The following is a 16,406-nucleotide window of genomic DNA, read 5'->3' on the forward strand; positions in this document are numbered from 1 at the left end:
ATATGTCTATTAAAATACTGTAAATATTACTTTACAAACTGAATTGTAAATAAATTATATAAACATTTCAGAATTACAATCGGAAAGACTTTTACTGCCAAGTGATTTGCCTGTCATGCAATGATCAAATATATTTTTACACACATTTGCATAAGTAAATGAATAGACTCAATGTTGGGCTAAAACATCTGCACGTGCAAATTCCATTACAGCATTCTATTATTTTACATAAAAGCAACTGAAACAAAAGATAATTAACATTTCCCCAACCTTTTTTCTTTTAAATGTACAATTGTACATTACTGTTCAGTGAGAAAATTGTTTAATTAAGCATGAGTGTGTTAACTGTTCAAAAGGGACAGTGACGTTCATAACTCTACAGATATTTGTATTTTAAATTCATATTCAGCAGCTTATCAGTATTATGATGATTAATATGTAACACACTTAAAGGGAAAGTTCACCCAAAAGTGATAATTCAGACATCATTTACTTACATCATTTGACTTTCTTTCTTCTGTTGAACAATGAGGTATTTTGAAAAAAGCTGGAAACCTGCAACCACTGACTTCCAAAGCGTTTGTCTTTCCTATTGTGGAAGTCAATGGTTACAGATTTTCAACTTTATTCCAAATAACTTCTTTTGTGTTCATTTACACACACCCTGGTCACATATTGTGTAGTTCTGAGTGTAGTGTTCTCCATGCAGGTGAGTGGGCTTGACAAACCACCTGTAGGATACACTCTTTCCTCTCTATGCACTAGGTACTTTATTAGAGACATTTCGATGTTTTCTGACTGTGTTTGTATATTTGTATTTTGTTATATTTTCTACAGCTATATTCTTCATATCTAAAGTTTTAAATAGTTTATATTTCGTCTTAGTTTTTATAGCTATTATATTTATCAGTGCTTACCACACATAGACTTTACATGGGCGGGCTGCCCACATATATTAAAGGCCGACCAAATATATCTAAGGTGACATTTTTTCCGTCCATTAACCAAACGTCAATGATCGGTTAACCAGTGGATAATCCTCTCTTGCTTAGCCATTTTCTACTGTTGGTTCTGAGCGCATGAGAACTGCTAACGCTCCCAAAGACAATCTCATATGCTCTGCAGAGTCCCACAGAGACGTGCCTTTTTAGGACTTAAAAATGCATCTGATCTGGGTTTCTAAATCTCCTAAAATGTCTAAAATGATTCGGCTTTTGCTTTCGATGTCGTTAAATGTGTGCATTTTTGCATTATCTTTTTATTTAAGCCTACTTTTGCTTGGCTTTGCAGCTGACAGTACACGCACAGCCACAAGAGAAACATAAAAATAATTTACTCTTTCATCTAAATGACTCAGAAAACTATACTTGGAGAGGACAAAATGACATCTCAACTGGCTGCAAAACATTTGTACACCATTAGTAATGGTTAATCAACTCATTTGCCTTATTTAAATCTACACTTTATATTCTTGTACTTATACTTTTTTCCTTTTTTATGTCATTTGTTTCTCATTTGCTGTATATTTTATGAATTTGCTGTTAATATATTAAATATTTTATATACAGTTGAAGCCAGTATTATTAGCCCCCTAAATTGTTAGGCCCCAATTTATTTTTTCCCTAATTTCTGTTTAACGGAGAGCAGATTTTTTTTCAACACATTTCTAAACATAATAGTTTTAATAACTCATCTCTAATAACTGATTTGCTTTATCTTTGTCATGATGACAGTAAATAATATTTGACAAGATATTTTTCAAGACACTTCTATACAGCGTAAAGTGACATTTAAAGGCTTAACTAGGGTAATTAGGTTAACTAGGCAGGTTAGGGTAATTAGGCAAATTATTGTATAATGATGGTTTGTTTTGTAGACTATCAAAATAAATTGCTTAAAGGGGCTAATAATGTTGCCCTTAAATGTTTAAAAAAAAAGTAAAAACTGCTTTTATTCTAACTGAAATAAAACAAATAAGACTTTCTACAGAAGGAAAAATATTATCAGACATACTGTGAAAATATCCTTTCTCTGTTTAACACAATTTGTGAAATATTTAAAAAAGAAAAAAAAATCAAAGGGGGGCTAATAATTCTGACTTCAACTGTTTATCTAAAATGCTTTGGCTATCCTGTTCAAAATGTCAGCAGCAGATGTGGGTGTACATGTGGGTGCACATACCTCCTGAATAGCATAAAAACAAGAAATATAGTGGATTTCTTTTTTTATATTATTATTTCAACAGTCTTTTTTTTGTTACTTTAACCCTTTGAAAAAAACTGTATAAATTAGTGTTAAAATAAATAAAAAATTACATTATTTATACATAATACATTAGTCGCATGTGGTTAACCATTTATGTGCTTTGGGTAAAAGATGTACTTCAATCCAGTCACCACCACAAGTATATTTCAAACCTGTGAGAAGCACTGTTTATATATCTAAAATTGATTGTCTGTGTTTTTATTTTTTATTCTACCCCATAAATTAAGATTCCTATTAATACCATGTTTGTTTTAGATTTATCTTTGCTTTTAAGGTTGTATAAGTATTTCAATCATACACTGTAGAAAAGGCTGGGTTCCACACAATCGATTTGAAGTGACGGAATTATTTAATTTAGGTTTTTTTTTAAGAAATTTAAGTTGATTGAACATAAAACAATTAAGTTTCCTCCCCAAAAAAACTCAAGAATTGTGTTGTTTCAGCTCATTTTAAGTAATTAGTTTGAACAAACAGCTAATATCTTTTTTTGAGTGCATAATACTGTGTACGAAACAAATTATTCAAATCTGAATTCAACAGAAGAAGAAAGACTCAACGTTTAAGAACCACTTGAGGGCGAGTAAATAGTAAGTTTATATTTTTAAGTGAACTAAACCATTAACATTTTAATGGTTATGAATTTTCACCTTTAAAAATCAGTGGGCTCTATTTTGACGGTCTAGGCGCAAAGTCTAAAGCACATAGCGCAAATGCATTGAGGGCGTGTCTGAATCCACTTTTACTATTATGCTGCAGCACATGGTCTAACAAGGTTGTGCTTATTCTCTTAATGAGTTCTGGGTGTGTTTTAAGCATAACGTGCATTAACCCAATCAGAGTCTCATGTACCATTTCTTTTAAGAGTCAGTTGTGTCACACCAAGGTGCATTTGCTATTAACACTGTGAACTTTGTAAGTGAAAAAACTGAATGGAAAAAATTAACGCTTCACTAGCGAGAAAACAAACAATTTTAAACAAACAAGATTAAACAAACAATCTGCGCTAGGATAAACTTTTTCCTTTACTGGTTTACTTTCTTGAATAAGCTAACGGTGTTGTACTCCACTGAAGACATCCATTAGCCCACATATTTAATTTCGTTTGTTGAGCGCAAAGATTTCTTTTAAAACTATTTCTAAATTCAGTTCTAATTTCCAGCAAATGAATAAACGAATAATAATAACGAAGTGTGGTCAAAAAACAGAGTTATATCACACGTGTCGTTCTCATGCCCCATATGGTGATTTACTATATAAACAACGTAGTGCAAATTACGGTTGCATTGTTTGGAAAATAGCAACAAATCGAGCCAAACACTTCTTGCACCTCATTGCGTCGGGTGTATGATAGTGGCCTAAGAGTTTGAGTTCATTGCAATACCTCTCCAATGGTCATCCAATCCCTCAGCTCATCCGAATCTGGGATCTCTGGAGAACTTTCTGGAAACCACGACACCTGTTCTATAGCACTCGGCTAAGAGAAAACATGATGCATGAGAAAGCAATAATGGATTCTTTCTCTACAGTGCAGAACAATTCCACCAATGTTACCTCCGGCTCATCTTCCCAGTCTACATTTAGGTCACCCTGAAAGCCCTTCAGCATCAGACCCAAACCCCGGCGCCCACGCTGAGTCGACGCTTCCACAATCTCCTTCCGGCCCTGACCATACTTTCCCAAACCCTCGCCTTCTCGGAAACCCATTTTGGCCTAAAGTAAAGGGAAGAATGTATTATTAAAATGTGTTTAACAAGCTGACAAGAACAATTTTTTTTTTATTCAGCTGTTATTTACCATGAGTTTCTGAGAGACATTATTGTACATCGCAAATTTGTTAGAGGCTTCATTATGGGCCATGCTGCCTTGAGAATTTTGGGAATCAGATGGCCTGGAGAAACTGGGTTTATGATCCTCAACATCACTGAGAGATTCACTCTGACTCGAGTCTGGAAAATAAACATGACCTTTTAGAAACTTGCATTTACATTGAGTCATTTAGCAGATGCTTTAGTCCAATTGAGGAGCAATTCAACAAGAAAAGGCAATACAGACAAGCAGTGCTAATTATACAAAGGAACTCTTTGTGCTCAGAGAATTGAGTGCCACACCAAAGTATACAGATTAGTTTAAAGGTTGTAATTATAAGAGGAAACCCCGGTCTAACCCTGACTGGTGGTTCTTTGAGAAGACTCCTCATCTTCATCGGACGATTCCTCACGAGCCGTCTTCCTCTTCTTCAGAGGCTCGTCTGATGCTTGTGCTGCTCTCTTCATCTTTAATCCAATGGGTCACAAATCCTGCAACATTCGAAAAAAAAAATATACATAAAATACATATATATATATATATATACACATACATACATACATACACACACACACACACACACATACATTTATATATATATATATATATATATATATATATATATATATATATATATATATATATATATATATATATATATATATATATATATATATATATATATATATATATATATGGGCGTAGCAGTGGCGCAGTAGGTAGTGCTGTCGCCTCACAGCAAAAAGGTTGCTGGGTCGCTGGTTCGAGCCTCGGCTCAGTTGGCGTTTCTGTGTGGAGTTTGCATGTTCTGTGTTCGCGTGGGTTTCCTCCGGGTGCTCCGGTTTCCCCCACAGTCAAAAGACATGCGGTACAGGTGAATTGGGTAGGCTAAATTGTCCTTAGTATACGAGTGTGTGTGTGAATGTGTGTGTGGATGTTTCCCAGAGATGGGTTGTGGCTGGAAGGGCATACGCTGCGTAAAAACTTGCTGTATAAGTTGGCGGTTCATTCTGCTGTGGCGACCCCGGATTAATAAAGGGACTAAGCCGACATGAAAATGAATGAATGAATATATACCAAACATCCACAATTAAGTAGTGGAAAATCTTCTCTCGTCAACCAGTTTCATGTGCTCTTTAAACCTACAGAGACGTGAATTTTTGGGACTTAAAAAAATTAGACCCGTCCGGGTTTCTAAGTCTCCTAAAATTTCCAGGATTCAACTTTTGCATTTGCTTTCCAAAGCTTGTATGCGTTATTGCATTACTCTTTTATTAAAGACTACTTTCCACCTGGTTTCACAGCTGACAGCACATGCACAGCTGCGATACCCAGAGAAAACATTACTATATACTCGGAGAGGACGAAATGACATCTAAACTGGCTGCAAAATATATGTACACCATTAGCAATGGTTAATCAAACACTTACCCTATTTAAAAAAAATTGTTTTTTATTCTTGCAATTAATATATTTTTTAGAGATTATGTTAATATATTACATATTTTACAATATTTAATATATTACTATATATTACATATATAAGCCTATTTTACATACATATATAAGAAAACACTTTATACTTTTTTTCATTCATTTTCTTGTCGGCTTAGTCCCTTTATTAATCCGGGGTCACCACAGCGGACTGAACCGCCAACTTATCCAGCACGTTTTTTTACGCAGCGGATGCCCTTCCAGCCGCAACCCATGTCTGGGAAACATCCATACACTCAATCATACACACACTCATACACTACAGACAATTTAGCCAACCCAATTCACCTGATCATGGAATATAATTTAAATAAATTGCATGATAAATATCACCATACTTTCACGGTAGGTTATATTTCTAAAATGTTCATTTTACGCATTAATAAAGTGTTATTTTTATGCAAATTGAGCATTGTGAAATTTAAATATTTGCACTTGACAGTAGATTTTACATTAGTTTTTTATTCTAAAATATGATTAGATGAAGTCAGGTTTAAATTAATGTTTCATATTCAATAAACAAATTAAATATGACAATTTTCCATTGTTTTAGGGTTTTTTTAACAGAAAGGATCTCAGATTTTTCTTTATATCACTGTATAAATTATAAAATATTGTAAACAACATATTTCCCTTTTGTTAATCTGGTTGTTGTTTTGAGGTGGGAGTGGGGCTGACGGATGTCCACATCTAAAGTAGATCAAAAGACAATTTTAAAAATGGTCCTAAGACAAGAATGGGTGTCATTTAAAAGCTTTAGAGCAACTTTAATCAAACGTTTTGATCCACTTCAAATGTTGAGACTATATAGAGTAGGAATGATAAAAGAGCAAAATCTTAGAACACAGGCGAGATTAAAACTGTAAAATTTAATCTATGGATGATATGTTTTCTGGTAAATATGTCTTGTTTTTAAAATCTAGAGATGTACGTGATTAAAATGTGTGCGTGAATGCTAAAAAATTTTAAATACAGTTTAAATATATGATTTTGTATTTAGCTGTTTGCTTTAAAAGTTGCTTTTAACCAACCAGCATTTACAATAATTATAAAATAACCACAACTATAAATTATATTGTTACATAACCATAAATACAAGAGATAATGTTGTGGTGAAATTCATTCATTTACTCGTGTGATTACATCAAAATCTACACAAATTTTACACTTTATAATACAATGAAATCTTTGTAAAGTACCCATTTGACTCCAAAGAAACTAAACTAAACCTCAGCTTAGATCTCTAGGTTAAAACTATAGAGGTAAAGTTGGTTTTATATTCACACCTTTGTTCATTTAGCAGTCTCTATATTGTTTACCGTGTTACTTTGAATATTCGATCGGAATTAGCATACAAGTATGACTTCTAAACAACATTAACCCTATCGAATACACTGTGACCACTGCTGTACTTTGATAGCCATTTGCTGCTAATATGATTTGCCTATTTAGAATTAGCAAAGAATACTTTTCTGAAATTATATTAAGGAGAATGTCTGAATGTCCGAGTATGAAACCAACTTTACCTCTATGTTAAAGCTGCAGGGGGAGGTTTAAAACATATAATTGTCGTTGTGTACAGCGTATACATGTCAAAATAACGTTTCAGCCTTGTTCAGCTGCTCCTGCAAAACGACTCTAAATATTCGGTTTTTGGTGTAAAAGTGCAATCGTGAAAAAATAAGGGATCAATCTATGGCTATCGTTGTTGGTGGTACGTTTCTGCATATATTCAAGTTTATTGTGGACTTGTTACACCGCTAAAGGCTTATAAACATCAGCGTTAGACACATAAACAAAGTGAAATCAACACTCAGCTTCTCCTTAGGTTTCGATTTCACAAGAAATGATAGTGCGACACTCGTGAACGTACCTAAAAGAAAATAGGCAGCTATTATCCTGAGTCGCCTCCGAACTGTAATCTCATATTTGTATCCAATCTGCACAGTTTCTTCACGGTTTCTGCTTTAAGTTTTATTTTCAAATGTCAAGTCTGGCCCGCGTTCCACTCTCAGTGGGTCTTACCGTACTGCTGGTGCATGTTGATGACGTCACATGCGGGGTTACACAACAAGCGCCTGAAAGTTCACGCTAGTTTATGACAGAAAAAACGTTTATATACATATATATTATTGTATTTGCTGAACATTTCCAGTCAAATGCATAACAAGTCTTACGATATTATGCATTTTAGCATAACATGTGTAAACGAAGTGACAAAAAAAAGAAGAAGAGAAAGAACAAAATAAAACAAATCGAGAACAAGAGCTAAAATAACATTTAGCTACCATAGAGAAGAGGAGTTAAGCTTTTTAAGTATATTCATAGTTCTCATCGCTTTACGACTTGAAAGTCCTTTAAGAGTTTCAAAATAAATTTTTTAATCAGCCTTAAAATGGAAGATGTTAGGCTTCCTTTGGTTACACAGATGAAACTTGCCCAATAATATCAACAGATTTAACAAAAACAGGAGATTCTTATCTATACCTTTTTTATCTATATAAAATTTGACATCTCTTTTCTTAATAATAATTCTATGACCACTCAGTATAGTAAATAGACATTCAACATCAAACCAGAAATATTTTGATGACAGAAACGCAGAGTGGTGAAAAATTGGTTTGTGACTATTAATCACACACAATTTTACACCCCACCAGGGCCGGATTAACCAATGGGCCTTATGGGCACAGGCCCAGGGGCCCGTGCGCACTAGGGGCCCCTGCGAGGGGGGAGAAAAAAAGACAATTTCGGAGTGTCTTTTTTGGCTAATTGCAAAAAGCGCATCTAGTTGGATCGATGCCTGATTGATAGAGACAAAATGAGTAAAGAGCTATCATTCATTACAGTCCAAGTGGCGCACCTTGTAAGGCGCACAGTATCATCTTTTGACGCGATTAATCATGAACTCGGTTCGAATCCACCATCTGCTGAACTCGTGCTACTTTTTTTTCTCCCCATTACATATCAGATTGGAAATATATTTAATTTTAACAGGAAGGAAACATTTTTTTAAAATAATGCAAATGTGATATAAAGTCACAAGTGTCTCGTGGGTATTTAATAATGTTTAGTCTTATTATAGGTGCCTCCCTCTCTGCAAAAACTATATTGCTCAGACGACTGTATTTCCTCTGAGCAAAAAAATCGCGATCACATATTAATATTATTATTAGATTTATATTGCCTTTCTTTCTTTAACTAAACAGAATGCTGTAATTGGTCAAGCGCGGAAACGTCAGTTTTGTAATAACCCGCACTGAACTGAGCAGACTTCAGTTTAACGATATATCTGTCATAGATCAAAACTGAGTGGACAAGTGGATTTAACAAACGCGACAGAAAGAGGAGAGGAGGCATCTTTATTGAGGCATTTTCCATACACACCGACTTTTAAACAGACCCATGATCAGGAGAATGAGGGTACAGAAGAAGACGTTATGGTAACTTTAAATGATGAGAAGCTAGCATTAACCAGGCGGAGGAGGCTAACGGCAGCGCAGCGCGGACTGGATTCATAGTGTGAGAGACAGACAGAAAAGGAGAGAGAGAGGGAGAGAGAGAGAGAGAGGCCCAGAAGAGGAGAGAGACGGGAGAGAAGAGGTATAGTGTCTGTGATTTCGGATACTTTTAGGTTTATAATCAAGTCTTCGTCACGAGAAGAGTAGAGAAAATACAGGGAGAGGAGGAGAGAGACAGTAAATCAGTGTTTGTATTATGAAAGACTCAGATTCATAGAACTCAGATTCATAGAACTGGATTGGAGAAGCACTGTGCGTTAAATGCCATGGCAATAATAAGCTTTATAAGTTTGTAAAAGCAATACATTAAAATACCCTTAAAAAAAGAAAAAATATATTTATATATAATAATAATAATAATAATAATATATATATATATATATATATATATATATATATATATATATATATATATATATATATTTATAGTTTTTTTATTTTATTTTTTTAGTTTTATTAATATTTTATTCAATGCTTTGAAAAATAAGTTAAATCTTTGTAGACTATAAATACATATGTACTATATATCATTTATTTAAATATGTGGGCAACAAATTAAAGATTCATTTTATTTAAAAATTATTATATTATTCTTATTTTTTAAATTCAATTATAGGGCTGCGGCCAGGTAGGGGGCCTTACAAGACAATGTGCCCAGGGGCCCCTGAGTTCTTAATCCGGGCCTGCACCCCACAATACCCTTATCTGGAATAACAAGTATATTCTCCATAGGAACAAATCCATTTTTTGTGAAGAATGGTTAAATAAAAATATTTGGTCAGTAACAGACATAATGGATGGAAGGGGAAATTTTCTAGATCAGTGGTTAAACTGTGGTAGGTGTACCACTAGTGGTACGCAGGTTTACTTCTAGTGGTACGCGGAAGAATCACTGAGTAATGAAAGAAAAAAATATCACAATTTTAATCATTTGATGATTACAATAGCACCAATGTGATCAGCAGAGGCTGTTCTCTAAAACCTCCGATCAAAGCGATGTGCTTAAAATGTTTACTTTAGTGCATCGCGTCATCAGCTGCTAAAAAGCAATTCAATTGCCGCAGAACTAGAGAAAGAGGCGCGTGGTACTTGCAGAGCAGATACATGCTAGAGCAGTGGTCCCCAACACATGGGCCACAACGGCAGCAAAAGATGGCAGTTGTTTACATATCGCACCATTTTCATGCACAAGTTCATTATTTATAATGAAGGCGCAAGCAGCGCAACGAGCTTGCGTATTCCAGGTGTGCCTAGTTGAAAACATCTACACTTTTCAGAATGCCGCACCTCAAGTCACGTGACAAGAACAGACCAATCAGCTTCATATTTTGTGTGGAATAGCATTTTGTTAGACTAGTTATCTTAGAACACCCAAACACTGCAGAGCTTTTTAATTTTCTCCATGAATAAAACTCAGAGTATCAGAGTGCAGCAATGTTTTGTCAGCCTGACATCCTAATGATTTACATTAAAGTAAAGCAGTTTTCCTTTTCCTTTTAAGAACAGGGGTGTTTTTAATGAACTTTTAGAAGCACATTTTAATTTAAATGTTGAGGTTTTGATTTTGTTTTTTCTTTCTTTAATCTGCAAGGGCAGTTAATGTTCAAACTATTTATAAAGTTTAAAGTGGCTGAGGAGATGCTTAATTAGATGCTTAATTAGGCCTACTATGCTACTGTATTTCAATACTGGTCATTATGGTGGTACTTGGTGAGAATTTTTTTTCTGAGGTGGTACTTGGTGAAAAAAAGTTTGAGAACCATTGTTCTAGACTATAATACTTTTACCCTAAAACACGGATTTGCTTGTAATACAAAGCAGTTTTTCACTGTTATTAATGCAATACCCTCAGGTATAAAATGTTAATGAAAAGTTTCCTTTCCTATTCAAAAATTACTCCAGTCCTTCCCTTATTTAAATATTGGTGAGATTGAAATCAATAATAAACTTTGCTCGAATAAAAATTAAGACAAATTAGTATCCAATCGTGCTGCTTCCCCTATCAAGGATTAAGAAATAAGTTATATCATTGGATAAAAATACTGTTAAATATTTTAGAAAGGCATATCTTAAATTTCCAATTCTCCCCAAGGCAAAAGAAATACAATTTAAAATATGAAATGATATATACCCTTCCAATAGGTTTTTACACTTGAAATTTAATTTAGAATATTCACCATGCTATTTATGTAAACACTTAATTGAAGACACAGAACAGATATTTTTTACTTGCAGCACCGTTCAATCATTTTGGAAAAAAGTACAAGACTGGTTGATAATAAAGAATGTGGATGCTGAAGATTTGACTTTTACATTACATGATGTACTATATAGTATTACTAAAGATTGCTCTGTTTTGCACAATTCGATAATTATGATCATTGTATTAGCCAAATATTTTATTCATAAATGCAGATATTTCAAAACACCTCCATTACTCATTGTATTTATAGAAGAACTTAAAATGTTTTCGAATGCCCTGGCTAAAATGAATTTGTAGTCTCTGATAAAAAAACATGAATGAAAATAAATGAATTTATTTGTATCATATAACTTGATGTATATTAATTTATTTTTTATGTTTGTTTTTCACTCAAATGTTTAGTTTGTTTTTTGTAACTTGCCTTTTTTGTATTTTTGTATATTATTGTGTGTTGAGCCTTCCATGTGTGATACACAATTTGTGAAGCTGAATGTCATCTTGTTGTATTTGGATTTTGTATTTCCAATAAAAAACAATAAATAAAAAAAGGTTTGTGACTATTAAAACACCTGACCAGTGTAAATGCACAATCATACATTTACTTTAGCTTTGATGATGTGTTAAATACTATAAGTGCATTTTCAAGTGCACTCAACTACACATGTATGTAAAGTTATGCAATGTACGTGTAGCTGTGATTTTTGTAGAATAGTTATAGTTCATCAAATAATTATACACTCAAAACTGATGTAAAGTACATGTAAATCTATTTTATGCAAATATATTTTATTTATTGTAATAATAAATGTTTTAAATGTTCTTTAATTTATATAAATATGTAATATATAAACTAGTAAATCTATATACTGAAAAACATTTGAAAATGTAGGCTATGTTTACCATATGGGAACTACAGATTGGTCAGTAAGCTGCCCTTCTGTGCTCTGTTTGCAGTATCAAGTAGCCTTTAGATGATTTAAGCCCTGCTTAACCCTCATTAAGGTGAGGACATACCTATCATTAAAGGCAGATCTGCCCCAAACTCATTAGCTGCATCAGTGGTTCTTAATGCTCCAATGCTTTGTTCATAAGTCAGTGTTAAGAGGATTTAAAAACCCATTTGATTATCTGTTCACGTCATCCATTACAGCTAACAAGGGAACAATGAGATTGTGACTTAATCCACTGTTCTGCATCCTAAATGTCAACCTGGTTCACTTGTTTGTGTCTTTTACATACAGGGAAAAATGCTGTTATACAAAACGGAAAGTATTAATGCGAAAAGCTTTGGTTATGATTGGTAATGTTATAGCTTACATTATACTTCAAGACAGTAAGTAAAGAAAATACTTTCCAAAAATAACAAAAAGGGTCTGGATGCAAGCTGATATCTCTGAGAGATAAAAGTTGCATCCACTATTTAAACACAATATGATAAGTTGTCATAATGAGTAATTCTGAGATTATTCAATCCCAATAGAAGCAGAGAGTTCATTCGGAAACACTTGCAAATATATCAATTCGATTGGGAAATGATCTTCCCAGTTTACAAAAATGATGTTCAGAGAATGTTTTGGTACGTCCCTAATTTACCAAAAATAATTTTTGAAAGTTTTCAGAACATTCAAAATGTCCATTCAGCAGACACAGGACAGACACACGACGTCAGGTTGATGTTATACCCTTTAGTTTTGAGGACGTTACATTTTGTTTGGAAATGAAAATTGGGTTGATGTCAGAACTCAACATCAGTTGGATCAATGTCCAACGTCAAACCTAAAACCAACCAAATATCGACATCTAATGATGTTACAGCTTGACATTGTTGTAGACGTTACCACTATCAGATGTTGGATTTTGGTTGCCATACCTGATGAATGAATGCCAGTATTTAACGTCAATATGATGTTGGTTTAAGACAGGGCTGTCCACACTCGGTCCTGGGGGGCCAGTGTCCTGAGAGTTTAGCTCCGACCCTAATCAAACACACCTGAACCAGCTAATCAAGCTCTTACTAGGTATACTAGAAACTTCCAGGCAGGTGTGTTGAAGCAAATTGGAGCTAAAGTCAGCAGGACACCAGCCCTCCAGGACCGACTTTGGACACCCCTGGTTTAAGATGTTGGCTGAAGGTTGGATTTTGGTCACTTCCCAACACAACCTAAAGTCAACCAAATATCCATGTCATTTGACGTCGTTACTGGACGTCAAAATAACATCGTCATAAGACGCAGATTTTTGTCACCTGACGTCTGTGGAAATATAAATTTCTATCAACTAATTCCAAATGAACAATAATCTACGTACAACTGAAAAGTTATATTCTCTGGTTTTTAATTATATAATTTCATTAACATCCCAGCTAGGAAGGACATTAACCTTTTGTCTTTCTGATAACAGGCTAAGCCAATGTAATGCAAATTGTCAGTTTCACAGCATGGGGTGTCTATTGTTTTCTCTTTTCGATCAAATGGTCAGGCGGTTTCTGTCTCCAGAACAAGATGAGATTAGGCCTGAAAAAGCAGTTTACCCTGCCGACCACAACTCTTAATTTGCATACTTTGTTTAGCTATATCCCCTCCTCCTAAGAACACAATATAGCCATGAAATCTTTGACTAATTCAGACCTGTGTGAGACTTGTGAGAGACTTGTGAAAGAACTTGCAGACTGCGGACCTCTAGTAGGCTCTTGCAGACACATTGGACACCTTGAAGACGCTGTATGACTGCAGATTAACCAACACGTCTCAACAAAGGAATTCTGCTTGTTTCGAGTCTCCTGGACTGGGTTCTTCTCTTCTTTTCACTCATTTATTTTTTTACACGTCACAACCTAAATCTAAACTAATATTAACATATGACATTGTGTGACATTGTGTACAGATTAAGAAAAACGTTTTTCAAAAACGTTATCAAAATGTTTCATCCACATAAATGTTGAACACTTCAACAAAAAGTAGCTAGCTACACTACAAGTTACTTCCTAAAGTAGTTAGTTACTTTTCTCCACAAAGGTCTATATGGGAAAAGCCTAAATAAATGTTTTTGGCAATAAATTATATTGAAACGACTGCATAATTGTTCTTACTTTAGGTTAATTGCCAACTATTAATATAATTTATGGATTGAATTTCAGCTGTTGAAAGTAATAAATTAATGAAATAGGTGTTAATCCATGATATGTGACAATGGGCTCTATGCACAGCCATGTTTTAAAGCTGACGATAAACCTGTGAGTATTGTCAATTTTACAAGGTTGTTTTTACAGCATCCATGTTGTAATGTAATTACAATACATTCAGTTAAATAAACTTAAGATTTTATTTAGTTGGTCAAGCGTAAAATGAGAAGAAAGACCGTGTAACCACTAGCGTAGTCAGTAGCAACAGGCTAGTGTGATACACCATTGTGTATCCACTAATGAAAAATCCAGCTTAAACCAGCCTAGGCTGGTTGGCTGGTTGACCAGCCTGGTTTTAGAGGGGTTTTGGCCATTTCCAGCCTGGTCTTAGTTGGTCAGACTGGAAAATGATCAGCAAAATCCATCAAAAACCAGCTTGACCAACCTGGTTTTAGCTGGACATAGCTGGTTTTGGCTGGGCTCCCAGCCTGGCTAGGCTGGTCAAGCTGGTTTAAGCTGGTCTTCTCTCAGCCTGACCAGCTAAAACCAGACTGGAAATGACTGGAAACCAGCCTGGAAATGGCTCAAACCCCTTTAAAACCAGGCTGGTTGACCAGCAAAAACCAGCCAACCAGCCTAGGCTAGTTTAAGCTGGATTTTTCAGTAATGTTTATGTTGTTATTAATGCATCTATTTATTTATTTATACACTGTTAAAAGTAATTTGTTATCACTACTAATGACAAACAAAATAACATAAGCATGCACTGTGGGTTACCATGGCGATACTGGTTGTTTTTACTTCAGATGATATGAAGCTGCACCTAGGGAAAGACACTGAAGTCTCAATGTGATTTTGTTTCTCCTGATAATTCAGGTATGTTTCATAAAAAGTAAATTTGTATATTATTATGACTGTGGAAAACATGTGATTACACATTTCCTTTGTGTTTTAAAGTGAATAGCTGTTTTAAAGTTGTTAATTGAGAAGAGTGATTCAGATGAAAGTACCAGTAAAATGACAGTTGGTCTGAGTTTGTTATAACTGACTCCCACGTAAATGATATACATTTTACTCAGTATGTGATAATTGAACAGAAAATGACTTATTATTTGTATATATTGGATATATATATATTTGATAATGTATAAAGTTTATGAGAGTAGAGAGTAACATTGGTAATTGGTGTCAAGTGTAACTGTTAACGTACAATTTAAATGATACAGAAAGAAAAAATGAAATAGATAGTTGATAAAGAATTTTAAGTGTATTCTGTGTCCTACTGATAAATATATAGAAGGTATAATATTTATATGTTATGATGAGAGAGTAGAGAGTTTGTAAGTATTTAAAGACTTCATTGTTGTAAAATGAAAACAAAACTACGTTTGATTAAATGAAACATGATTTGTGAGGATATGTTTGCTATAATATCACTGTTAATAAACTGATGCTACTAAGCTGCGCCTGTGGAAAGACACTGAAGTTTCAATGTCATTTTGTTGCTCCTAATAATTCAGGCACTTTTTATCTGCCTTCGAGTTCAGCGACCGGGACCCGTAACACTAGCGCAGAAATTCCATTGAAAATACTGGGGTAAAATAAACTGTCATATTTTAAAGACAGGGCAGGGGGAAATGGAATTTAATGCAGTGCTTCTTGTCCAGTCTGAGACCCACAATATATCAAATATCTAACAGGCAGTGAAGATCACAGATTTTTAAAGAAATCAGATCTGAAACGTGACAGTATATAGTAGGTCTATAAAGCAGTTGCAAAGTCCTTATATTCAATTGTGTCCACCAAATAATAAACTTAATCTAAATATCTGCTTTAATCCAGAAATATTTATCCAAACACTCAAACACACACACTCTTCAACTGAGTCTCTTCACAAAAACACAGAGAGGATTTGATGTGAACATGTGACCACCTTATATAAGCACCCACAGCTTTAAAAGAGTCTGGAGGTGTCAGGAGAGTTCAGATCCGTCTG

General features: G+C 34.3%; 1 protein-coding gene across 2 annotated transcripts in view; it reads right to left on the bottom strand.

Moving 5' to 3' along the window:
- The window catches only part of cmtr1 (cap methyltransferase 1), a 34,860-nt gene extending 27,238 nt beyond the window's left edge, over nt 1-7,622 (bottom strand). Inside the window, 5 exon segments of one of the 2 annotated variants that reach the window (NM_200133.1) lie at nt 3,647-3,739; nt 3,817-3,975; nt 4,060-4,211; nt 4,430-4,562; nt 7,591-7,622. In NM_200133.1, coding sequence (NP_956427.1) covers nt 3,647-3,739; nt 3,817-3,975; nt 4,060-4,211; nt 4,430-4,538 — 513 coding nt within the window. In that variant the 5' untranslated portion in view covers nt 4,539-4,562; nt 7,591-7,622. 2 annotated transcript variants of the gene reach the window in all.
- Nucleotides 7,623-16,406: the final 8,784 nt, after the last annotated feature.

This window comes from Danio rerio, chromosome 23 (assembly GCF_049306965.1).
Source record: "Danio rerio strain Tuebingen ecotype United States chromosome 23, GRCz12tu, whole genome shotgun sequence".
Classification (NCBI taxonomy): domain Eukaryota; kingdom Metazoa; phylum Chordata; class Actinopteri; order Cypriniformes; family Danionidae; genus Danio; species Danio rerio.